A 25,939-nucleotide genomic window follows, 5' to 3' on the forward strand; every position below is an offset into this window, starting at 1 on the left:
AATGCATTCTGCAATTTTTGTGCACATGATGTGTTTTTTTCCGCATCATGTTCATTAGTTTTGCAGATTTTTTGCGTTTTTCCTGCTATTTAATGCATTGGGAAAAAACATGAAAAAACGCGTAGAAAACACATAAAAAACGCGAAAAAAACGCATGCGGATTTCTAGCAGAAATATCCGGCTTTTGTCAGGAAATTTCTGCAAGAAATCCTGAACGTATGCACATACCCTTAATATTTTTTTTATGCTAAATAGTTCTGTATATAATTTCAGCAACAGACAGCAAAAAAAGTGGTCCTCTGGCCAACAATGCCCAAACTTGGACCATGCAGATATATGAGGGCTCTCACGGAAATACCACACTGGCGAATATGTGCCCTTTTTATATTTTTTATGCTAAATAGTGCTGTATATAATTAGAGTATCAGACAGCAAAAAAAGTGGTCCTCCGGCCTACAATGACCAAACTTGGAGCACACAGATATATGAGACCTGTCACGGAAATACCACACTGGCAAATATGTGGCCTGTTTTTTTTAAATGCCAAATAGTACTGTATATAATTAGAGTAACAGACAGCAAAAACAGTGGCAAAACGGACTGAAATGCCAAAAATTGGAGCACGCAGATATATGAGGCCTTTTTGGTGAATTTAAAACACAAAAAAAAAGTGGCACAAGGCTAGCACACACAACTATGCTACGTATGCTTGACAAACTATGATTTTTAAACAGGCCTCAGTCTGACAGAACAGATTGTATTTTTTTTTGGGGGGGGGGTGAATTTTTGGGAAAAAAATGCAACTAGGTATATAGTAAATAAGCAGCATCAGCAAACAGTTATGGAGCTTTGGTAGGGATGCAGTGGGAGCTATGGACGCACATACAGTGCCTGCAGGCCTAGCACTCACATGGATATGCCGGGCCCTGCCTACCTAGCGCTGCAATATCGGGACCCACGAATTAGCCCTAAAAAGGAATGTTGGTTTCTCAGGAGTTGTGGATTTAAGAGTTGCAGACCTACACTAACTCTAAAAACCACGATTCTGACGCTCTCCCTACTCTCGCTGAATCTGGAGCAGAATGCGGCGAGCAGGGTGGCACCAGGTCTCTTATACCCCTGATAATGCTATGCGGCCAGCTAATCACTGCACGACCACAACAAAGATGGCTGCAGCGTTTCATGGCCTGGCAGACAATCCCTGCATCGTGATTGGGTCTCTAAAGTCTGCCAAAAATGCTGGGTGGAGACACCAGTTACCGCCGAATAATCCCGGAAATGCTCAGTGCTCGCCAAGTACACCAAGCATAGTGATACTCGGGCGAGTAGTGGTGAGCACGTTCGCTCATCACTAGTCATAATGGTTGCCATGGCAACAATGATGTCATAATAGGTTGCAATGGTGACGGTTATGTCATAATGGTTGTCATGGCGATGATGTCATAATAGGTTGCCATGGCGACCATGTCAGAATGGTTGCCATGGTGAAGATTATGTCATAATGGGTATATGGGCACGGGACTATGGGATGGAGGATATGTATGATGGGAATATGGGCACAGGACTATGGGATGGAGGATGTGTATGATGGGTATATGGCACAGGACTATGGGATGGAGGATGTGTATGATGGGTATATGGCACAGGACTATGGGATGGAGGATGTGTATGATGGGTATATGGGCGTGGGACTATGGGATGGAGGATGTGTATGATGGGTATATGGCACAGGACTATGGGATGGAGGATGTGTATGATGGGTATATGGCACAGGACTATGGGATGGAGGATGTGTATGATGGGTATATGGCACAGGACTATGGGATGGAGGATGTGTATGATGGGTATATGGGCGTGGGACTATGGGATGGAGGATGTGTATGATGGGTATATGGCACAGGACTATGGGATGGAGGATGTGTATGATGGGTATATGGCACAGGACTATGGGATGGAGGATGTGTATGATGGGTATATGGCACAGGACTATGGGATGGAGGATGTGTATGATGGGTATATGGGCGTGGGACTATGGGATGGAGGATGTGTATGATGGGTATATGGGCTCGGGACTATAGGATGGATGATGTGTATGATGGGTATATGAGTACGGGACTATGGGATGAAGGCTATGTATGATGAGTATATGGGCACGGAACTATGAGATGGAGGATTATCATTATAACTAACCACAGTTAGTTACTATGCTCGGGCAACGCCGGGCTCTTCAGCTAGTATGTAAATAAAATACATGGTGCAGAGAAGCAATAACAATAGATTTATTACTTCCATATTCTACACTAGTGCATTAAAATGTGTAATATTCATTATGTGAAGAAACGAGGATCAGTGGATGTTCTAGCCCACAGACCTTGCTGTTTTTAGAAAGATGGTACAGGCTGCATCTCATCTCACTGAACGCCTATACTCCTCAGTCGGTAGATCACTACTCAGACAACACAGGGCGAAGGTACCACATATTTTAACAGCATATATTATATTACATTGCCAGCAAGGGCACACGATTGTCACTTGCACTGAGTCTCACGTTTCTACTGGCTCGCAGGGGAATAGAGCCTCTGTGATTTCGGGGCATACAGGGATAACTACCCCAGTCAGCAGCACTCCACTTGTGGTGAGCACCAACAGACAGGAGGTAGCGGCAAGCTTAGTATGCTGACCGAACACAGCAAGGTACAGAGCCAAGTGAACAAATTGTCTGAACTTGGGTTATCTAAGCAAATTAGACGGCTCATCGTTGGGCAGTAGAGCAGTTCTGTAATCCATCAGCTGGAACCATGGTCCAGCAGGCTGAAGTCTTGTGGAATCAAACCATTGACAGGAACAAGTCCTTTTTTTTTATTACCCTCAGTTCCCATTTCAGGGCATTGTCCCCCAAAATTGGGGGAGATAGTCATCGCTGTTTCTTCATTGTTCAAATGTTCACTTAGATTGTCTAAGTATCCTCCAAATGGTCAATTAACTTACTGAACAAAGGAATAGTTAGTCTGGCAGAATTAAAAATAGTTCAACCCTCTCCGCTTCCCGCCACAAAAGTGGCTAGATTTTCCTGTGAAGCTGAGTCATCACATACCCCTCCACTTTACACCATCAGGGAAGATTTAATTAGTAGAAAAAAGTTTTTCCTTTATACTTCTGTCTATACCATGGCTATGTCTTATGGTTAGGTGTGTTTCATTGTCTAAAAAATTACAGTATATTAGAATTAAAAATCTATGCAATTACTAATATATTTAGTCCAAAAAGCAATATTCAATGTGCAGTCAATATTTCACATTCTTATACAGCAGGTGAAATAAGTATTGAACACCTCACCAATTGTTTAAGTAAATACATTTCTAAATGTGCTATTGACATGAAATTCTCACCAGAATGCCACACAAGAAACCTCTCATGATGGGTAAAACCAGTGAGCTTTCTCAAGATCTTTGCAACCTTATTTTTGCAAAACATACTGATGGCATTGGTTACAGAAGAATTTCTTAACTGCTGAAGATTCAGTTTGAGTACTCTTGTGACAATAATTCGATAGGTGAAAAAAATATAATTTCTCCATAAACCGGCCACGACCAGATTTCATACAATTTCAGAGGAAAACTTTTTTATTAATTTTTTACTTTTGTACTTAAGCTCTCTTTCTTATTTGTGAGATAGTTTCAGAGTTGTACAAAGAATTATAAAAAAAAAATGTCCAAGAGCCAACTATTACCTGAGGTGAGGTATAGAAAGACCTGGAATCAGCAGGTATTATTATTATTATTATAGCACCATTTATTCCATGGCGGTTTACATGTGAGGAGGGGTATACATAATAAAAATTAAGTACAATAATCTTAAACAATACAAATCACGACTGGTACAGGAGAGAGGACCCTGCCCGCGAGGGCTCATAATCTACAAGGGATGGATGAGGATACAGTAGGTACAATTGTTTCAAAGAAAACTATAAGTAAATAACTCAACCTCTATGGCCTGTATGCACGCTCACAACACAATACTCCTTTGCTGAAGAAAAAGCATGTTCAAGTTTGTTTAAAGTTTGCTCAACAACATTTTGACAAAAATATGAAGTACTGGAAAAACACAGTCTGGTCAGATGAGACCAAAATTGAACTCTTTGGATGCGATAATACACACCATGTTTGGAGACCAAAAATGCACTGTATGTCACCCCAAAAACACCATACCAACAGTGAAGTTTGGATGTGGAAACATCATGGTGTGAGGCATAGGACACTGGCAAACTTCACATAATTGAAGGAAGGATGAAAGGACAAATGTACCCAGACATGCTTCCATCTATTAGGATGATGAAGAGGGAATATGGTTTTTGTGATGCAGTGACCCCTGTTACAGCTAGGGGGCACTGTAGGTGCTCCTCGGGATATGCATGGAGGCGTATCTGTGATTATGATGGTGAAACAGTGACCCTCATGATTGTAAATGGCCAGTATGTGTCGCAGAGGGAGTCGTTCTGGGACCTGTAGTCCTACAAGTGTTTGTATAGTTTGTAAAGGGAGGCTTAGCTGGAAGAGCTGGGCGGGTCTGGCTAACCACACACACCACCCATCTATGGGAGTGGTTACAACTACATCATGTGACCATGGTGTGGTCACATGGTCTCTGTAATGGAGAGTGTGTAGATCCTGGACAGCTTGTGTTGGGAGGTCCTGTGTGTGGACCGGATCCCTGAATAGCACACTGAGAGGCTGTGGATCTGAGAGACTTGTGTGTTGGGAGATCCTGGGAGTAGGATCGGATCCTGAATATCACACTGAGAGGCCCATGTTTTTGATGGTCCTAAGTGGGGATGGACATCCTGAACAGCACACACAGCGGTCGGTTTGTTGGATGGTCCCAGATGGGAACGGACATCCTGAAGAGAGCACAGAAAGGCCAAATGTGCAGAGTCTGCAATGGCACTACTTTAGGGAAGCTACAGCCTGTCTGAGGATCTGGACTGTCAGGTGGCCTGGTGAGCAAGGCATCATCCGGGGTGGTGATCACAGTTTGACAGCTTCCCTGGAAACAAGGACTGACGAGGAGTCAGCGTGTGGAGCAAAAGCTCCAGGAAGGTAACCCAAAATTGGAGAACTGTGTGCACTGACAGGGGTTCAGTTAATGAACTGTACAGTCACCCATGGACAGAGTAAGGTCCAGCATGTTTAGAGACTGCAACTTAATGTCATCTGTTGGTGCCTATTGTGTTCTATGCAGTATATAATGAACTGTGCATAACCCGGTTTATGACTGCATAATAATCCACATGGACTGTTTTTGTGAGGAAAACGTGCCTGTGTGACTGAATCCCATTGCTAAGTGAGTGTCCCCGAACACATGCAGTAAACACTATGTTAGGGCTAGCGGAACGCACCGAGTATAGATAGATAGCTACAAGGTGCGTTCACAGCCCGGGGACAACCGTGCAGAGATATCTGCTGCAAAGTAACGGCTGATAAACTCTGAGCTCACACGTGGGTTAAGCTTCACCCCGTGTGAACTGGAAGCGATCTCTGTTGCCTCACAGAGTCGCGCTGTACACAAAACTATTACCCTAACTAGGGTTGTGATTGCTCTGGAACTCTTCTGTGCTAACCGCGCACATGAAGGAACCAGATGCTAAGCCAAGACTAATTGCCCCCACTGACGCTAGCTGCGTGCCTGAGTGTACAGTCCCAAATCTACAGCCTCACACCACATATATGTATAGAGTGGTATAGTATCCACTGGCATAAGCCAAACACATTTGATACTAGCGCTTGGCTGTGCGGCCATGTGAACCTTTTATAGTTGCAGCTCTTCAGGACCTTCCTGGTGGACCAATAGGAGCTGCTACAGGGCCTGAGCGTGTGACCCCCGACCTCCAATGAGAGGTCCTCCTGTGGGCATGCTCAGTACGTGAAAAGCAGGACTTAGTCCCAGAAAAGCCTGCTCGCCATTGACCAGTGCTGGCTACAAAGGCAGAGCCTGGAAAGGCAGCAGTAACCATTGGCACAGTATCAGGCTGAGCCAGACGCTGGGACCGATGTCTTCCCTGCAGACATGGTTCGAGACTCCCCCTGTGCAGCGGCGGGAACTCGACACCTAACACGCTATCTCACAGTTTACATTTCAGCAGGACAATGTTTCCAAACAAACAGCCAAGGAAACTCTCAATTGATTTCAGATTAAAACAAATAAAGCTGCTAGAATGACCACCTGACCTGTTTCCAATAGAAAATGTATGGAAGGAATTAAAACTCAGAGTGTATAGGAGCCCACGGGCCCTTCAGAATTTGAAAAGTGTTTATTATGGAAGAATAGGCCAAAATCACACCTGAGCAATGTATGCTACTAGTTTCTCTATACAGGTGGCATCTTGAAGCTGTCATCACCAACAAAAGCTTTTGTACGAAGTATTACATAAACTTCAGATAGATAGTTAAATACTTTTTCCTTGTGTTATTCCTCATTATTGCGCATAACATAATTTATGGCCAGCTTTGGTTTGATTTCTTTGCCTGTGTGGATTGGATGGGTTGTTACCGACGTCTGGGCCGAATTTCATGTCAATAGCACCTTTAGATAGTTAGGTCCAGAAAAATTTTTGGACAGTGACATAAGTTTTTAAACACATTCAAAATACAATTATATAAAAAATCTGGGCTTAAAGTGCAACTTTCAGCTTTAATGTAAGGGTATTCACATTGGAGTAAGGGTTTAGGAATTACAGGTGTTTAATATGGAGCTGCCTCTTTTTCAAGGGACTAAAAGAAACTGGACAATTATCTCAAAAGCTCTTTCATTGTCTGTGTGGGCTCTTCCCTTGTTAATCCACCATCAATTAAACAGGTAAAAGGTCTGGAGCTGATTCAAGGTGTGGCATTTGTCCAACGCGGGGGGTTGGACGTTTATGCTTACCTACGTAAATGAACATGCGTCACGTCTTTGCAGACCTCAGCATGTCAATTTATGTTGCGGAGACGCTCAGTCTCCGCTGTGTAAATTACCCATAGGATTTCATTAGATGTGGTAAAACTGCATTATCTTTCATTCTAGTTACATTCGTATTAACTGCGGGAATGCAGCTTACTACGCATGTGTACTAATTTACATAATTGTGAATCTTGTGACACAGCCGGAAGTACATGACACAGGAAGTGGAAGAAAGCAGAGAGAGAGGTCAGTTGAATGTAATGTCCTCTCCTCCTTTTTTAATAAATTAATAATAATTTTTTTTAAATAGCGTGGCGTCCCGCTGTATTTGTTAACCAGCCAGAGTGAAGCAGACTACTGGGACTGGTATTTCAGGCTGGTAAGGATCCAATATCCATTAACCATACCAGCCTGATAATACCAGGCCGCAGCAGTCTGCTTACCTTGGCTGGTTAGCAAAAATAGGGAGATCCCCTCCAAATAAATAGCGTGGGGTCCCCCTATTTTTGTTAACTAGCCAAGGAAAAAGCAGGCAGTTGCAGCCTGGTATTCTCAGGCTGGAGAGGTTCATGGATTTTGGTCCTCACCAGCCTAAAAACAGCAACCTGCAGCCGCCCCACAATTGGCACATCCAAAGATCCACATCCAACTGTGGCCCTTTATCCAGCTCTTCCCACTTGCTGTGTAGTGGGGGCAAGTGTAATATTTGTGGGGTTGATGTCACCATTGTATTGTCAGGTGACATAAAGCCCATGGCTTAGTAATGGAGAAGCATCTATAAGACACCTATCCATTACTAATCCTATAGTTTAATGGTAAATAAACACACAGACACCCAGAATAAAGTATTTTAATTGAAATAATGACACAGACTCCTTTAATAGATCTTAATTAAACCATATTCACTGCATCGCCTAATTCCACCAATGCTCTCGTTCTCCTGTAAGAGAAATAAAATAAAAAAGCAACAATATTGTTACCTGTCTGCCGAGAAGATACACATATTGTCCCAGGACGAGTCCAGCTCTGCTACATCTGGATGCCTGTGGCTGAACAGTGGCATTATGCTACCACTCAGCCTGACATCAAGAAAGCAGTGGAGCTTGAAGATGATCGCTGATCACCGGAGATAACTCGGTCCCCTGCGGTCAGGTGCACTGCAGTTTTCATGAAAAAATGAATGCTGTTTTTTGAAGGGGATCCCCCTATTTTTGCTAACCTTTCAAGGTAAGCAGACTGCTGCGGCCTGGTATTATCAGCCTGGTAAGGTCCATGGATATTGGATCCTTACCAGCCTGAAATACCAGCCGCAGTAGTCTGCCCTGGTTAATAAAAATAGGAGTACCCCATATGGGGGGAGCAACCTATTTTGAGTATAAAGTTTGCATCCCAACGCTTAACGCCACTATTAACAACATTTTACTGACTTTACCAACTGCACAACGAATAATTTTTTTTCACAATTTAACATACACTTTGCAATGTTTGAAGAAAATATGACACATACTTGGGTGTTAATGCTGTAGCAACCCACTGCATCACATATCATTAAAGTCTTTAAAAAAATGACAATAAGTGCAATGCTTTCATTTATTTTTTTAACAGGAGCAAGATCAAAACATTGTTGTGAAAAAAATAGGATGGTGTCATATGACAGGATGTCAATTAATGTTCACCGCTTGATATTGCTGGTAATGTTAAAATTATTTCATATGCATATAATTGCGTTTTTTCAATTATATCTGTTTCTTAACATAAATGTTAAATTTGGAATATTTGCATGCTAATTTTAAAACCAAATAAAAATTCAATTTTTAATTAAAAATATGAAATAACAGTTGATTTTTTACGACTCTAGGTTCGTAACAGACCCATATTATGGGATCCGAGCTGTGATCATTATCACAACAGATTTAAACGGGATAATGCCTGGGACAAAGTTGTTAACAAGTTGTACCCAGAATGTCTTGGAATGCTCCCAGAAAGAAAAAATAAAATATGTAAGTAAATTTTGATGCATAGACAAAGTAAACGTGTACAAAAATTAACAATTTTGTTAATTAAAACATTTTAGTGAAAGATGTGAGAACTAGGTGGCGGTCAGTGAGGGATCGATTTAAAAAAAATGTCCACGATCAGGAGAGAAGTGGGTCTTCCCCAAAACCAAAGAAATGCCCGTACTATGATGACCTACAATTTCTCTTAAACACACGCGAGCTACGAATGTAAGTTTTTTTTTTTAAAAAAATTCACTTTGACATCACTTTTTATAAAATATATTGCTATAACAAAAAATAAATAAACAAATGTAATAAAGGCACATTGATGCTGAAATTTTTTTGAGGGATTGATTATCTGTAGCCATACTTGTCAATTACATGAGCGAGAAAATCCTTAGCTGATATTTATAATTTTTTAATTTTTTTGGGGGGGTAGTATCATCTTAAATTTGTTTTACAAGAATAGTTGTGCTCTTGTTTTCAGTGAAATAACTTACAAAAATGTTTCAACCTTTTTATTGGGCAGAACAGAGGGAAATATTCCAACTCCAGAGTGTGAAATAGAAAAGGGCCAAGATCAGGGGTCAAGGGCCAAAGACTCAAATACAATAATTTCGTCTTGCAAAGACACAGAAGATCAAGCAGCAACTGTCAGACAAACCTCAATGGACTGTACACAAAATGTCCTCTCACGAAGCCAAGGTAGACCTGCAAGCAAAGTGAGTCAAGTTACTCGCAGGCAAGCAATTCGCAGGCGTCAACAAGTAAAGGAAAATATTAGACAAAATGCTGAACCCGCTGCGGATACTCAAAAGGCTATGTGCTTTCTACATTGCATGGACAGTAATGATAATTGGGACTATTTCTGTGCTTCAATTGCATCTGGTTTTCGAAAAGTGCCACCTGAAAACCAGTGGTCTTGTGCCTCAGTTGTTTGTGGTGTGGTGCATGTATTTCAAAAATACCGCCATTCAATTGATTCATGTGAAATTGTCACTGGAATTAAAGAAATTGCAGAAAGACAGCTAACCTCACAAAACACCAGTAGCCTACAACAGCCATCCACTTTAAATTATCCTGCTCCCCATGCTCCCTCTTTCCCAGCTCCCCATTCTCTCTCTTTCCCTGCTCCCCATACTTCCTCTTTCCCTGCTCCCCAGTCTTCCTCTTTCCCTGCTCCCCAGTCTTCCTCTTTCCCTGCTCCCCAGTCTTCCTCTTTCCCAGCTCCCCATTCTTTGTCTTTCCCTGCACCGCATTCTTCCTCTTTCCCAGCTCCTCATTCCTCCTCTTTCCCTGCTCCCCAGTCTTCCTCTTTCCCAGCTCCCCATTCTTCATCTTTCCCTGCTCCCCATTCTTCCTCTTTCCCAGCTCCCCATTCTTCCTCTATCCGTGCTACATGCAATTCCGCTACTCCAAATTCTGCATTTCTACAAACTTCAACTTTATTGGCTTCTCTTCACTCCCCCTTGTCCACTGCCTCAAGTTCCCAACCTGACTTTCTGCAAAACTTTTCAAGTCACTCTGATTCTGCCACATCCATGGCCCCTACTGGTAACCTTCCTGACTCCTCACCTCCCACGTTCCATACCTTTAACTAAGTTTGTAAAAAAGTCAAATATATTTGGTTATATTAATGTTTTGTTTGTTGTTGGTTGCAGGTTAAAAATTTATGTTACAAAGAGAAGAAAAAACATATAGATAAATCTTGGTCTGATATTCAATTTATAAACCAACCAAAAACAAACCTAAATAATTGATTTTATGCCTCTAAAAAATAGCTTTTAAAACACATGTATATCGGAGAGTGGTCAAACATGGGTATAATGTGTATAGCAGAACCAGGTAAAATATAGTAATTTATGGAAATAGTCTAGGGAAACAGAATGCTGATACTCCGTTTCGCTACCTTTCAGCGGAGGTTGGCACCCTAGGGAAAAGGGTTATGTCGTCCCCGCTTAACGTCAGCTAGCCCTGTCTGACCCTAAAAGGAAATCCCTTACCAAGCCATCACCAACACCCATAAAGTGCTTAAGTGCTTAACAATGAAAACCGTAACAGTATTCTGTTCCCCTAGACCAGTGTTCCCCAAGTTCGGTCCTCAAGAGCCACCAAAGGGTCATGTTTTCAGGATTTCATTAGTATTGCCCAGGTGAGAATTCCATCATCTAGACAGGCAATAATTCCATCACCTGGGCCATACTAAGGAAATCCTGAAAACACGACCTGTTGGTGGCTCTTGAGGACCAATCTTGGGGAACACTGTTCTAGACTATTTCCACAAATTACTATATTTTACCTGGTTATGCTATACATAAAAGCCATGTTTGAGCCACTAACAGATATACCTGTGTTTTATAAGCTTTTTTTAGAGGCCTAAAATAAAAGCTAATTTTTAGGTCTGCTTTTGTTTGGTTTATGTTACAAATAGGAAAGTTATTTTTTTTTGTCAAATACATATTTTTTATTTAATATTAAAATTATGTTTAATAACATTGTTTCACCTTGTATTTTTCAACCCAAAATTATGGGAGAAAATAGTACTGTAGGCGATTTCCTAACTGCAGAAACTGTGAAAAATGGGTCCTACATGTGTATTCCTTGAGTTATATAGGAGTTTAAATATTAACTGACTATGGCTATGCTTGTCAGATGTTCAACAAAAGTGTAATGCTGTGATATTGCTAGGTCGCTGTGCAAAATTTTTGTAAACTTGTTTGGAAAAAAATATGAAAACCATCATCAACGCCAACATGTAGTCTATGGGGGGCCATGCCTACTAGGTACAAAACAAACATTTAATGTGATGGTTAAAGGTTCAAAGGAGACAACCTGTGGAAAAGGCTCAAGCACTATGTGCTTCATGATCTGCTGCCTACATGTTTTGTATTCTATAAGATATATGTACCATTATATATTTCGGTATATATGTGATTTTTTTTTTTAAAGTGGTATCCATTATACATATGGCTGCTACCAGCCACCCCCCTCAAAGCCAGAAGACACAGTATATATATATATATATATATATATATATATATATATATATATATATATATTACACTGCTAAAAAAAAAAGAAAAAAAGGAAACACTAAAATCCCACATCCTAGATATCACTGAATGAAATATTCCAGTTGTAAATCTTTATTGATTACATAGTGGAATGTGTTGAGAACGATAAAACCTAAAAATGATCAACGTAAATCACAAATAATATCCCATGGAGGTGTGGAGTTGGAATGATGCTCAAAATCAAAGTGGAAAATGAAGTTACAGGCTCATCCAACTTCAGTGGAAATACATCAAGACAAGTTAATGATGTTCAGTAGTGTGTGTGGCCTCCACGTGCCTGTATGATCTCCCTACAATGCCTGGGCATGCTCCTGATGAGGCGGCGGATGATCTCCTGAGGGATCTCCTCCCAGACCTGGACTAAAGCATCTGCCAACTCCTGGACAATCCGTGGTGCAACGTGACGTTGGTGGATGGTGCGAGACATGATGTCCCAGATGTGTTCATTTGGATTCAGGTCTGGGGAATGGGCGGGCCAGTCCATAGCTTCAATGCCTTCATCTTGCAGGAACTGCTGACACACTCCAGCCACATGCGGTCTGGCATTGTCCTGCATTAGGAGGAACCCAGGGCCAACCGCACCAGCATTTGGTCTCACAAGGGGTCTGAGGATCTGATCTCAGTACCTAATGGCAGTCAGGCTACCACTGGTGAGCACATGGAGGTCTGTGCAGCCCTCCAAAGAAATGCCACCCCACACCATTACTAACCCACTACCAAACCGGTCATGCTGAAGGATGTTGTAGGCAGCAGATCACTCTCCATGGCATTTCCAGACTCTGTCATGTCTGTCATATGTGCGCAGTGTGAACCTGATTTCTTCTTTGAAGAGCACAGGGCGTCAGTGGCGAATTTGCCAATCCTGGTGTTCTGTGGCAAAAGCGTCCTGCATGGTGTTGGGCTGTTTGCACAACCCCCATCTGTGGATATTGGGCAATCAGACCATCCTCATGGAGTCGGTTTCTAACCATTTGTGCAGACACATGCACATTTGTGGCCTGCTGGAGGTCATTTTGCAGGGCTCTGGCAGTGCTCCTCCTGTTCCTTCTTGCACAAAGGCTGAAGTAGATGTCCTGCTGCTGGGTTGTTGCCCTCCTATGGCCCCCTCCACATCTCCTGGTGTACTGGCCTGTCCTGGTAGTGCCTCCAGGCTCTGGACACTATGCTGACAGACACAGCAAACCTTGCCACAGTTCGCATTGATGTGCCATCCTGGATGAGCTGCACTACCCGAGTCACTTGTGTGGGTTGTAGAGTCCGTCTCATGCTACCATGAGTGTGAAAGTACAACCAACATTCAAAAGTGACCAAAACATAAGTCAGAAAGCATTGGTACTGAGATGTGGTCTGTGGTCCCCACCTGGAACCACTCCTTTATTGAGTGTGTCTTGATAATTGCCAATAATTTCCATTTGTTGTCTATTCCATTTGCACAGCAGCATGTGAAATCGATTGTCAAACAGTGTTGATTCCAAAGTGGACAGTTTGATTTCACAGAAGTTTGATTTACTTGGAGTAATATTCTATTGTTTAAGTGTTCCCTTTATTTTTTTGAGCAGTGTATATACCGTATTGTTTGGGGTATAAGACGACTGGGCGTATAAGATGACCCCCAACTTTTTGGGGTCATCTTATATACTGGGTGTATCCCTGGGAACGGAAGCCGCCGCATGCACCGCTGAGAACCGGGAGAACTCCGGGGGCCGTCGGAAGGTAAGTATATCCATATTTTTTATTTTTATTCTTTTTTTTTACACGAATATGGATCCCAGGGCCTGAAGGAGAGTCTCCTCTACTCCAGACCCCGGGACCGCTCCCTGCACCATAGGCGGCGACCTCAGAGCTCCGCACATGCCGTGCCTGGCGTGTAAGAGGACCCCCGACTTTTGAGAAGTTTTTCAGGGGTTAAAAAGTCATCTTATACGCCTGAAAATACAGTATATATATATATTTATTTTTTTCTTAGTCATGTCAAGCATTTCTTTTTGTTTTGAAAATCATATCCAAACCACATTTACTGTTTCAAACATTTATTTTGCAACAACATTACATAAACAGTATACTAGAAAAACATAACAAAAAATATGAACATTATAAATTATGGTCTTGAAGAATTTTATCCATGATGTCTCCTGTCAAGTGGATGTTTGCTCTACAGGCTGCGCACCACCAAGACAGAAGTGCCAGGGCACGGCACCTTCGGAATTCATTAAATAATCAGCAAAGGTTTCTTGAACACGCAAACTTGTCATGTTGGGACATCCAGGACCCCAGTTGATTGCTGTATCAAAAGGTTGGTACAGTGACTCCACATCTACTTCAGGACTGTAGTCCCTACCATAAGTGTGAAGAACACAGCAAACATTAACAACAGAATCAACTGTCCTAATATCCAACTGGATAGCGGTGTTTAAGATCCTCCAGTGACTTACCATGATTCCAAAGGTGCACTCCTCAACTATTCTTGCCCATCTCAGCCTAAATTTAAAAATCCTCTTCTGGACATCCAGTCCCATTCGTGGATATGGGCACAACACGATTGTCATAAGGTAAAAAGCCTCATCAGATACCATCACAAAAGGGACTGGATGCGTGGTCCCTGGAAGAGGTTGAGGAGCTGGAAGCATAATGCCATGTTGAAGAATTTGCATTCCAATCTGAGAAGATCTCAACACCCGTGAGCCCCCTGTTCTGCCTTAGGCACCAACATCGATGGACACAAACTTGTAATGTGTGTCAGCCACCACCATCAAGATCACGAGAAATATTTCTTATAATTGTAAAAAAAAGATCCTGACTGCGGTAGCTAAATCACTCTTATATGCTTTCCATCAACTGCAACTATGCAGTTCGGGAAGTTGGCAACAGTCTGAAAGCCTGCTGTGACCTGACGCCAAGTCTCTTTGGTTGGGGAAGACATCACTATGGGCTGCAATTTCTGCCAGATATCATCGCATGTGCTTCAAACAATTTGAGAAATAGTTGATTTTCCAACTCTAAATTGAAGATGCAGTGATGCAAAGCTTTCTCCTGTGGCCAAAAATCTGAAACAAACAAAAAATCAGTATTCAAAAAACATATGACCTGTAGTGATGAGCGAGTGCACTCGTTGCTCGGGTTTTCCCGAGCACACTCGAGTGACCTCCGAGTATTTATGACTGCTCGGAGACTTAGTTTTCACCGCCGCAGCTGAATGATTTACAGCTACTAGCCTCTTGATTACATGTGGGGATTCCCTAGCAACCAGGCAACCCCCAAAAACAGAAAACTGAGCCGGAGTATGACTTCAAAACATGCATGTTGTAAAAGCATGTTCACATTGGCCATGAAAACAAAACAAAACCAAAGAAAAGACAATGTGTGCATATACCATACCTCCCAACTTTTAAAGAAGGCAAAGAGGGATAAAGTTTGAGGAGCAAATTTTAGGCCACACCTCTGACCACATCCATTTCACAACTAGTCACACCCATATCCACGCCCCAACCACACCCTTTTAGCACTGCTGATCACACTGTTTCATAAACAATAATTATAAACAAAAAAATTGGCCACACAGTGCTCCATACTGTATAATGGCCACACAGTGCTCCATACTGTATAATGGCCACACATGATGTTCCATACTGTATAATGGCCACACATGATTCTCCATGCTGTATAATGGCCACACATGATTCTCCATACTGTATAATGGCCACCCATGATGCTCCATACTGTATAATGGACACACATAGTGCTCCATACTGTATAATGGCCACACATAGTGCTCCATACTGTATAATGGCCATACATGATGCTCCAAACTGTATAATGGCCACACATAGTGCTCCATACTGTATAATGGCCACACATAGTGCTCCATACTGTATAATGGCCACACATAGTGCTCCATACTGTATAATGGCCACACATGATGCTCCAAACTGTATAATGGCCACACAGTGCTCCATACTGTATAATGGACACACATTATGCTCCATACTGTATAATGGCCCCACATGATGCTCCATACTGTATAATGGCCCCACATGATGCTCCATACTGTACAATTGCCACACAGTGCTCCATACTGTATAATGGCCCCACATGATGCTGCGCGCAGTATAATGGCCCCACATGATGCTCAATACTGTACAATGGCCACACAGTGCTCCATACTGTATAATGGCCCCACATGATGCTGCATACAGTATAATGGCCCACATGATGCTCCATACAGTATAATGGCCACACAGTGCTCCATACTGGTTAATGGCCCCACATGATGCACCATACTGTATAATGGCCCCACATCATGCTCCATACTGTATAATTGCCCCACATGATGCCCATACTGTATAATGGCCCCACATGATGCTCCATTCTGTATAATGACCGCACATGATGCTCCATACAGTATAATGGCCACACAGTGCTCCATACTGTATAATGGCCCCACATGATGCTCCATACTGTATAATAGCCCCACATGATGCTCCATAATGTATAATGGCCCCACATGATGCTCCATACTGTATAATGGCCACACATGATGCTCAATACTGTATAATGGCCCCACATGATGCTGTGTACAGTATAATGGCGCCACATGATACTCAATACTGTATAATAGCCCCACATGATGCTCCATAACGTATAATGGCCCCACATGATGCTCCATACTGTATAATGGCCAAACATGATGCTCAATACTGTATAATAGACCCACATGATGCTGTGTACAGTATAATGGCCCCAAATGATACTCAATACTGTATAATGGCTCCACATGATGCTCCATACTGTATAATGGCCGCACATGATGTTCAATACTGTATAATGGCCACACAGGGCTCTACACTGTATAATGGCCCCGCACGATGCTGTGCACAGTATAATGGCCCCACATGATGCTCAATACTGTATAATGGCCACACAGTGCTCCATACTGTACAATGGCCCCACATGATGCTGCGTACAGTACAGTATAATGGCCCCACATGATGCTCCATACAGTATAATGGCCACACAATGCTCCATACTGTATAATGGCCCCACATGATGCTGCGTACAGTATAAAGGCCCCACATGATGCTGCGTACAATATAATGGCCACACATAGTTAACCCACCCCCATCCTTCCCCTCACACCCCCATCATTGCCTTCTCCATCAACACACATCTCACCGCGCTCCCTCGTAGCAGCTGGCAGCTTCCTCTTCAGCAGTGCTGAATGATATCATCCAGCCGTGCCTTGCTGCTGATTGCGCACATCGCTGCAGCTCTTGTATGACACTGAAAAAGATCTCTCCATGTCTCCTGTGCCAGTCAGTGTCACAGCGAGGAGCAATATCTGCTCCGATCTGGCACAGCTAGCAATCGCGCTAGCAGTTTAAAGCGACCGTACATTTGATCTGAGGCCATGCAGGAAAAGGAGGATCCAGGATGGTTGGGAGTTATGCACACGTTACTCCGCTTCGCACACACACACGGCTCCGCTCCGTACACACGCAGCTTCGCTCCATAAACCCTGTAAACACGCGGCTCCACTCGGTACACCTCGTACACATGCGGCTTTGCTCGGTACACCTCGTACACACGTGGCTCCGCTCCGTACACCTCGTACACATGCGACTCCACTCCATACACACGCAGCTGCACTCCGTACACCTCGTACACACGTGGCTCCGCTCCACATACCTCATACACACGGCTCCTCTCCATGCACACACAGCTCCACTCCATACACTTCATACACATGGCTCCTCTCCGCACACCTCGTACACATGCGGCTCCGCTCTGTACACCTCATACACACGCGGTTCCACTCCATACACCTCATACACACGGCTCCTCTCCATACACACAAGGCTCCAGTCCATACACCTCATATACACGGCTCCTCTCTGTGCACCTCGTACACATGCGGCTCCACTCCATACACCTCGTACACGCGCGGTTGCGCTCCGTACACCTCGTACACATGCGGCTCCACTCCATACACCTCATACACACAGCTCCTCTCCGTACACTTTGTACACATGCGGCTCCGCTCTGTACACCTCATACACACATGGCTCCGTTCTGTACACCTCGTACACATGCGGCTCCGATGCGCACACCTCGCACACATGCGGCTCCGATCCATACACCTCGTACACACACGGCTCTGCTACATCCACACTGGAAACCCCTCCTGACCCCACACATAAACTTACCCTCATCCAGCACCATGACAACCAGCACAGCAGAGTCCTGCATACACAGAGCCCCGATCATGTGACCCCTGACTCCTCCCCTCCTGTGACCTCATCACAGGTGCTGTGCACACAGAGCAGCCACTCGAAGTTTCCAGATGTCTCTTAGCAACACATCGGTGATCACAGTCAGTGCAGTGTGGGAAAAGTACGATCCCGGCCGTGACAGCGCAGGAGACTGTCAAAATCGGGACTGCCCTGCTGGATCCGGGATGGTTGGGAGGTCTGTATACCCTAATGAAAATAAATAAGTAAATAAACCAAGTGTTAGGGTTGGTGGATTGCACTCAAAATAAATAATAAAGTGCAATTGCAACCCAGGGTCCACTGTGCAGAGATGTAAAACTGCAACTAGTGAGCAATGACGGGACACACGGCGAGCGATTATTTGTACACTCTGAGTTAACACCACTCGGTGCTAAGCCCTGTTAAACGTCACAGGATAAAGCATATAAGCATATGGACTGAACTCGCACTACATCTGAACCGTGTCAATCACACACAGGAATGAAACAGATGCTGAGTATAAAACCCTGACTAGGGTTGAGCGTGCTCTGAAACTCTACTGTGCTAACCGCACACATGTAGGTAACAGATGCTAAGCCAAGCGGATAATTGGCCCCACTGGTGCTAACTGCCTGCCTAGATATACAGTCCCAAAGCTAGGCAGACATACAACACATGCAGACAGAGTGGTAGAGTCTCCACTCACATAGCCTCACAGAAAAGATACTAGTGCGCCCGTGTGCGCCGCTGGGTGTCTTTTATACCTTAAGCTCCCCCCCAACACTCACGCCCAGTCGACTGAGGCATCGTCCGTGTGTCAATCCGGAACTGCCACGTCACCAGGGCAGCATACGTCCGACCACCAATGAGAAGCCGCCACATCACAGACATGCTCAGTAAGGTGATCTCTTGATTTAGACTCCAGAGTGTCAAGCCGCAGGTGCCTATCGCTGGTTACCATAGACTTGGCTGGGGTGCCAACAGCAACCAGATGAATACCTTGAGCCTGAGCAAGATGCTGGGACCAACGTCTATGCTGAGCAGCACCCGCAGCAGCTGAGCCTGAATGGGAGACTGCAGAGGCAGACAAGGTTTGGGATCTATCCCGAGCAGTGGGGGAATCCTGTCACCTAACAGCAAGTGCATTAAATAATTAACATAGGGTATTAGAAAATACTGTTTATGATTTAAAAAAAAAAAGCATAAAGCTGTCCCGCTGTGACAAGGTATACCCAATTGGGACAGTACCTGCAGTCTCTATTGTTAAAACCTATCTAGTAAGTACAGTGGCAGAGAGTCACTGTGTCCCAACTTGACACCCAGCTTTGGAGGGAATATATATGAACTAACAGTGAGAGCAGGAGCGGATGATGACAGAATTCATCAGCTGCTCCTGCGCTGTAAATAAATAATTAAAAAATAATTCCTGCAAGGGTTCCCTTACATTTTTGATAACCAGCCAGGCAAAACTCACAGCTGGGGGCTGCAACTCTCAGCTGTCAGCATTAGCAAGGCTGGTTATCAAGAACAGAGGGGTCCCCATGTGTTTTTTTTTAATTATTTAAATAATTTAAAAAAAACGGCGTGGAGTCCCCCCTATTTTTGATAACCAGCTTTGCTAAAGCTGACAGCTGGGGACTGGTATTCTCAGGCTGGTAAGGGGCCATGGATGTTGCCCCCCAGCCTAAAAATAGCAGCCCACAGCTGCCCAGAAAAAGCACATCTCTTAGATGAGCCAATTCTGGCTCTTTGCTGGGCTCTTCCCACTTGCCCTGACGCGGTAGCAAGTGGGGTTCATATTTGTGGGGTTGATGTCACCTTTGTATTGTCAGGTGGCATAAATCCCCGAGGTTAGTAATGGAGACGCCATAGTCACATTGTATAGAAACACACATACACATAGAATAAAGTCCTTTAACTGAAAAAATGACAGACTCCTTTAATAATCTTCATTAAACCATAATTACAATCTCGCCTAATTCCACCGAAGCCTTCATTCTGTAATAAACCAAAAATAAAACAACACTATACCATACCTCTCCATCGTTTTGTCGTTTTGTCCCACACCATAATCCATGTCTGGGGAGAAATAGTTTTCAACCTGGACGGTGCCAAGATGCGACCGTCCAGGCAGAGAATCACTGGTGAATGAGATGCTGGGAGCGCAGAATCAGTGACTAGCGGTGACGTCACTGAGGTTGCCTTCCCAGCCGGGCCAAACTGCATTGTGAGAAAGTCGCACGGTGCAGAGGCGAGTTCACCAGAAGAATTTCACTGTGGTGCTGCAAACATCCACCACTCTTTTTCAGTGGATGTTGTAGTGCAGCGGTGTCCTCGCTGTGCAGTGAGAAGGCAGTGATCAACAAAAGTTCAAAATAAAGTCTCGTTTAATGTACAGTGTAGTTACAAAGAGTAAAAACAAAACGGATCCTCTGGAACGCAGCGGGGAAAAAAATGACAGTCTGTGACCGGTTGTTGTGGACTATGGCACCGCTGTGTACGCTGAGGGTGCCAGGCTTCTTGCCTCTGCTTGGCGCTGTGTTGCCTCACACAGGTAATGCTCTTGAGGACTGTCTGCTCTGCCTGCTTGCAAGACCAAACTGATACACCCAACCCTCTGCTGCAAGTGTTTTTACAATAGCCTGTGGCCATAGGCCACATGGAAAACCCGGACCGGGGGAGGAAATGGACCAACTCCACTACCTTCCCGTAGTCCATTTAAAAATAAAAGCCCAGAGCATGTTTTGTTAAATCTGCCTTGGACAAATAGCTTGCCCAAAGCCAACACTAAAGGTACCTTCACACGAAACGACATCGCTAGCGATCCGTGACGTTGCAGCGTCCTGGCTAGCGATATCGTTTCGTTTGACACGCAGCAGCGATCAGGATCCTGCTGTGATGTCGCTGGTCGCTGAATAAAGTCCAGAACTTTATTTGGTCGTCCGATCGCTGTGTATCGTTGTGTTTGAAAGCAAAAGCAACGATACCAGCGATGTTTTACACTGGTAACCAGGGTAAACATCGGGTTACCAAGCGCAGGGCCGCGCTTAGTAACCCGATGTTTACCCTGGTTACCAGCGTAAAAGTAAAAAAAACAAACAGTACATGCTCACCTGCGCGTCCCCCAGCGTCTGCTTCCTGACACTTACTGAGCGCCGGCCCTAAAGTGAAAGTGAAAGCACAGCGGTGACGTCACCGCTGTGCTGTTAGGGCCGGAGCTCAGTCAGTGTCAGGAAGCAGACGCTGGGGGACGCGCAGGTGAGCATGTACTGTTTGTTTTTTTTACTTTTACGCTAGTAACCAGGGTAAACATCGGGTTACTAAGCGCGGCCCTGCGCTTAGCAACCCGATGTTTACCCTGGTTACCCGGGGACCTCGGCATCGTTGGTCGCTGGAGAGCGGTCTGTGTGACAGCTCTCCAGCGATCAAACAGCGACGCTGCAGCGATCGGCATCGTTGTCGCTATCGCTGCAGCGTCGCTTCGTGTGAAGGTACCTTTACTTTTATTCTGCACTGCAATCACAGGCTACTCCCTTGGCCTCAATATGCTTGTGTGCGCATCCTGGGGGACACATAGTGACCCTCGCATATGACCCCAGTCACTGGCTCACATACTCCCCCTCTGTTCAAACTTGTGTAGCTGAACATTTGTCACCATACAGGGGGCCCGTGACAGGGCATCTGCATTTCCCTGTGACTTCCCCGCCTGATATTCCACTGAGAACCTAAAGTTTTGTAGGAACAGGAACCATCTGGTGACTCGAGCATTCCTCTCTTTTGCATTGTTCATCCAAATGAGGGGATAATTGTCTGTTATGAACCGAAACTGACACCTGAGCAAATAATAGCATAGGGACTCCAAGGCCCACTTAATCGCCAAGCACTCCTTCTCCACTATGCTATAATTTTCTCTGCCGGGGTCAGTTTCCTGTTCAAGTAGGTGATTGGGTGTTCATCCCCGTTCACCTCTTGCGACAGCACCGCTCCTAGACCTACCTCTGAGGCATCAGTTTGTATGATGAAAGTTTTCTTGAAGTTGGGGCTGATGAGGACTGGCTGTCCACACAACGCTGACTTCAAGGACTGGATTGTTTCCTCCGCTTGAGGATTCCACCAGATCATAACTGACTTCTTACATTTCAATAGGTCAGTTAGGGGTGCCGATTTCCCTGCAGAATTCGGTATACACCAGCGGTAGTACCCAATAATGCCGAGGAATGCCTTCACCTATTTGGTACTCAATAGCTTGGGCTAGTTTTGGATGGCCGTGATCTTGTTTACTTGGGGTTTGATAACCCCTCGGCCGATAGCGTAGCCTAAGTATTTAGCTTCCGTGAGTCCTATTGTGCATTTTTTTGGGTTAGCTGTTAGCCCCGCGATTCTGAGAGACTCCAGCACTGCTTGTACCTGGGCAGGTGGGTATCCCAGTTGGTACTAAAGATGACTATGTCATCCAAATAGACACGTATTTCTGATGAGGCTCAAATACAATTTCCATCAGCCTCTGGAATGTGGCTGGAGACCCATGTAACCCAAGTCTCTCCCATTCCCTCAATTAGCTCGTCCACCCAGGGCATTGGATAGAGGTCAAACTACCTCATTCAGGTTCCTAAAGTCATTACAAAAATAAGCACAATGGGGCTAGCCCACTCACTCCGGGATTCCTGAATGACTCCTAACTGGAGCATTTGTTTCACTTCAGCCGCAATTGCTTGCCTTCGGGCTTCTGGCACCCGGTACGGATTCATCCGTACCCTTACCCGGGGCTCAGTGACTATGTCATGCTGGATCACCAAGGTCCGCCCCAGCAGCTCTGAGAATACATTCATATTCTGTTGTACCAGAGCACGAGCATCCCGTCGCTGCTGTTTGGTGAGCGCATCATTAATTTTAACCTGTCCCCCGGCTGGTGCCAGTGGTTTCCCCGATGGCATGACCGGAGACAACTCCGAGACCAAACATTCCCGGTCCTTCCAGGCTTTAAGCAGGTTGACATGGTATAGTTGCTCGAGTTTCCTTTTTCCGGGTTGGTACACCCTATAATTCACTTCTCCTACCTTCCCCCCGTATCTCATACAGCCCCTGCCATTTGGCCAGGAGCTTACTCTCTGGGGTGGGCACTAGTACCAACACCCAGTCCCCTTCTTGCCCTTCTTTAAAGGTCCTGACCATGGCTCTCTTATTGTATGTGCGGCTCTGCGCAGCCTAGGCATCCATTAGATGCTCTGTTACTATAGGTCGTCCAGCCACCATCAGGTCCTGCATGCTTGCCACTAGTGTTGAGCATTCCGATACTGCAAGTATCGGGTATCGGCCGATACTTGCTGTATCGGAATTCCGATACCGAGATCCGATATTTTTGTGATATCGGGTATCGGTATCGAAACAACATTAATGTAAAAATGTGTAAAAGAGAGAATTAAAATAAAAAATATTGCTATACTCACCTCTCCGACGCAGCCTGCACCTTACCGAGGGAAGCGGCAGCGTTCTTTGTTTAAAATTCGCGCTTTTCTTTCCTTTACGTGAGTCCTGGCTTGTGATTGGTTGCGTGCCGCCCATGTGACCGGCACGCAACCAATCACAGCAAGCCGTGACGTAATTTCAGGTCCTTCAGGATTTTAAAATTACGTTCCGGCGTTGTGATTGGTTGCGTCGCAGTCACATGGGAGACGCAACCAATCACAGCAAGCCGTGACGTAATTTCAGGTCCTTAAGGATTTTAAAATTACGTCCCGGCTTTGTGATTGGTTGCGTCGCAGTCACATGGGACACGCAACCAATCACAAGCCGTGACGTCACGGGAGGCTGGACACGCGCGCATTTTAAAATGGGCGCGTGTCCAGCCTCCCGTGACGTCCCGGCTTGTGATTGGTTGCGCCGCGATCAACCAATCACAAGCCGGGAGGCTGGACACGCGCCCATTTTAAAATTTTATAATGCGCGCGTGTCCAGCCTCCCGGCTTGTGATTGGTTGACCGCGGCGCAACCAATCACAAGCCGGGACGTCACGGGAGGCTGGACACGCGCCCATTTTAGAAAGCGCGCGTGTCCAGCCTCCCGTGACGTCACGGCTTGTGATTGGTTAATGGCGGCCATGTTGCCGGGACGCGGACCAATCACAGCAAGCCGTGACGTAATTTCGTCACGGCTTGCTGTGATTGGTCCGCGTCCCGGCAACATGGCCGCCCTGACCAATCACAAGCCGGGACTTCACGTAACCAAGTAAAAGCGCGAATTTTAAACAAACAACGCTGCCGGTTCCCTCGCTGAGGTCCAGGCTGCGTCGGAGGGTGAGTATAGCGATATTTTTTATTTTAATTCTTTCTTTTACACATTTATATGGATCCCAGGGCCTGAAGGAGAGTTTCCTCTCCTTCAGACCCTGGGAACCATCAGGAATACCGTCCGATACTTGAGTCCCATTGACTTGTATTGGTATCGGGTATCGGTATCGGATTGGATCCGATACTTTGCCGGTATCGGCCGATACTTTCCGATACCGATACTTTCAAGTATCGGACGGTATCGCTCAACACTACTTGCCACGTGTTCAATTACGATTTGATGCAAAGTGGGCTCCTGTTCCCATGTCTCCTTAACTATGTCGAGCAGTCCCCTCAGATGCCTTCCATATAACAGCTCAAAGGGGGAAAAACCTGTGGACGCCTGTGGTACGTCATGGATAGTGAACATCAGATAGGGCTATAACATGTCCCAATCCCTTCCATTCTTGGTGACCATCTTTTTGAGCATGGCTTTGAGGGTCTTATTAACCCCTTCATGTCCAGAGCTTTTTTTGTTTTTGCGTTTTAGTTGTTCGCTCCCCTTCTTCCCAGAGTCATAACCTTTTTATTTTTCCATCAATATGGCCATGTGAGGGCTTATTTTTGACGGGACGAGTTGTACTTTTGAACGACACCATTGGTTTTAGCATGTTGTGTACTCAAAAATGGTAATGCGCATGGAAAACGTAACTTCCGCAGTTGGGTACTCTAGGAGTTCCCCATGTATGCATACCACCCCCATTTTCCTTCCATTGAAGTTGTCCCCAGCGACAAGTGACCCATGAAACAGAGTCACTAAACTCCCTGTGTCCAAGAGAGCGTCCGTCGGGTACCCGTTAACAAGTACCTTGCATAGATGGGGTTTGGTACTGGCAGTGCCTGTAGTGGTAGTGTAGACTGGCTGGGCGTACATAGACACACGATGAGTATAGCCACAATCCATGGATTCAACTGTCAGAGGGCAGTTGGCATCCACATGTCCGGGCCCTTAGCACCACGAACACTTAATAGCTGTGGCACGAGTGGACCTGGAGACCGTTTTAGGGGACACAAGTCGATTGTCACTCTCCCTTTGGGATATCCGCTCAGTACGGGCTCGGTCCGGATTGGCGTCAGTGGAGGATTGTGTACTTTTCCCAGACCCTGGGGCTGGCGGGGCCTTACTTGACAGCCGAAGTGGAGCAGTGTCCCATATAAAGTCCTGAGTGGCTGTATACCGCTCCACCAGTCCAATCACCTGGTCCAGAGTGCCCAGGTCCCCTTCCCCCAACAAACGTTGTATGGCTGCTGGCAGAGTCCTCACCAGCCAGACGACCACCACCATCTCTACCATCTGAAGTGGGGTTAAAGTCTCAGGTTGAAGCCATTTTTTACCAGCAACAGTAAGGCCGGGGTCACAC

The 25,939-nt window shown here is 45.1% G+C and overlaps 1 protein-coding gene across 1 annotated transcript in view; it reads left to right on the forward strand.

Moving 5' to 3' along the window:
• Nucleotides 1-25,939, forward strand: part of LOC143766334 (uncharacterized) — a 617,908-nt gene that overhangs the window by 47,349 nt on the left and 544,620 nt on the right. Inside the window, exons 7-10 of the mRNA XM_077253930.1 lie at nucleotides 8,542-8,627; nucleotides 8,795-8,936; nucleotides 9,011-9,161; nucleotides 9,463-11,039. Coding sequence (XP_077110045.1) covers nucleotides 8,542-8,627; nucleotides 8,795-8,936; nucleotides 9,011-9,161; nucleotides 9,463-10,534 — 1,451 coding nt within the window. The 3' untranslated portion in view covers nucleotides 10,535-11,039. Of the gene's footprint in view, nucleotides 1-8,541; nucleotides 8,628-8,794; nucleotides 8,937-9,010; nucleotides 9,162-9,462 lie in introns of the transcript that reaches the window.

The sequence above is a fragment of the Ranitomeya variabilis genome, chromosome 4 (genome assembly GCF_051348905.1).
Source record: "Ranitomeya variabilis isolate aRanVar5 chromosome 4, aRanVar5.hap1, whole genome shotgun sequence".
Classification (NCBI taxonomy): domain Eukaryota; kingdom Metazoa; phylum Chordata; class Amphibia; order Anura; family Dendrobatidae; genus Ranitomeya; species Ranitomeya variabilis.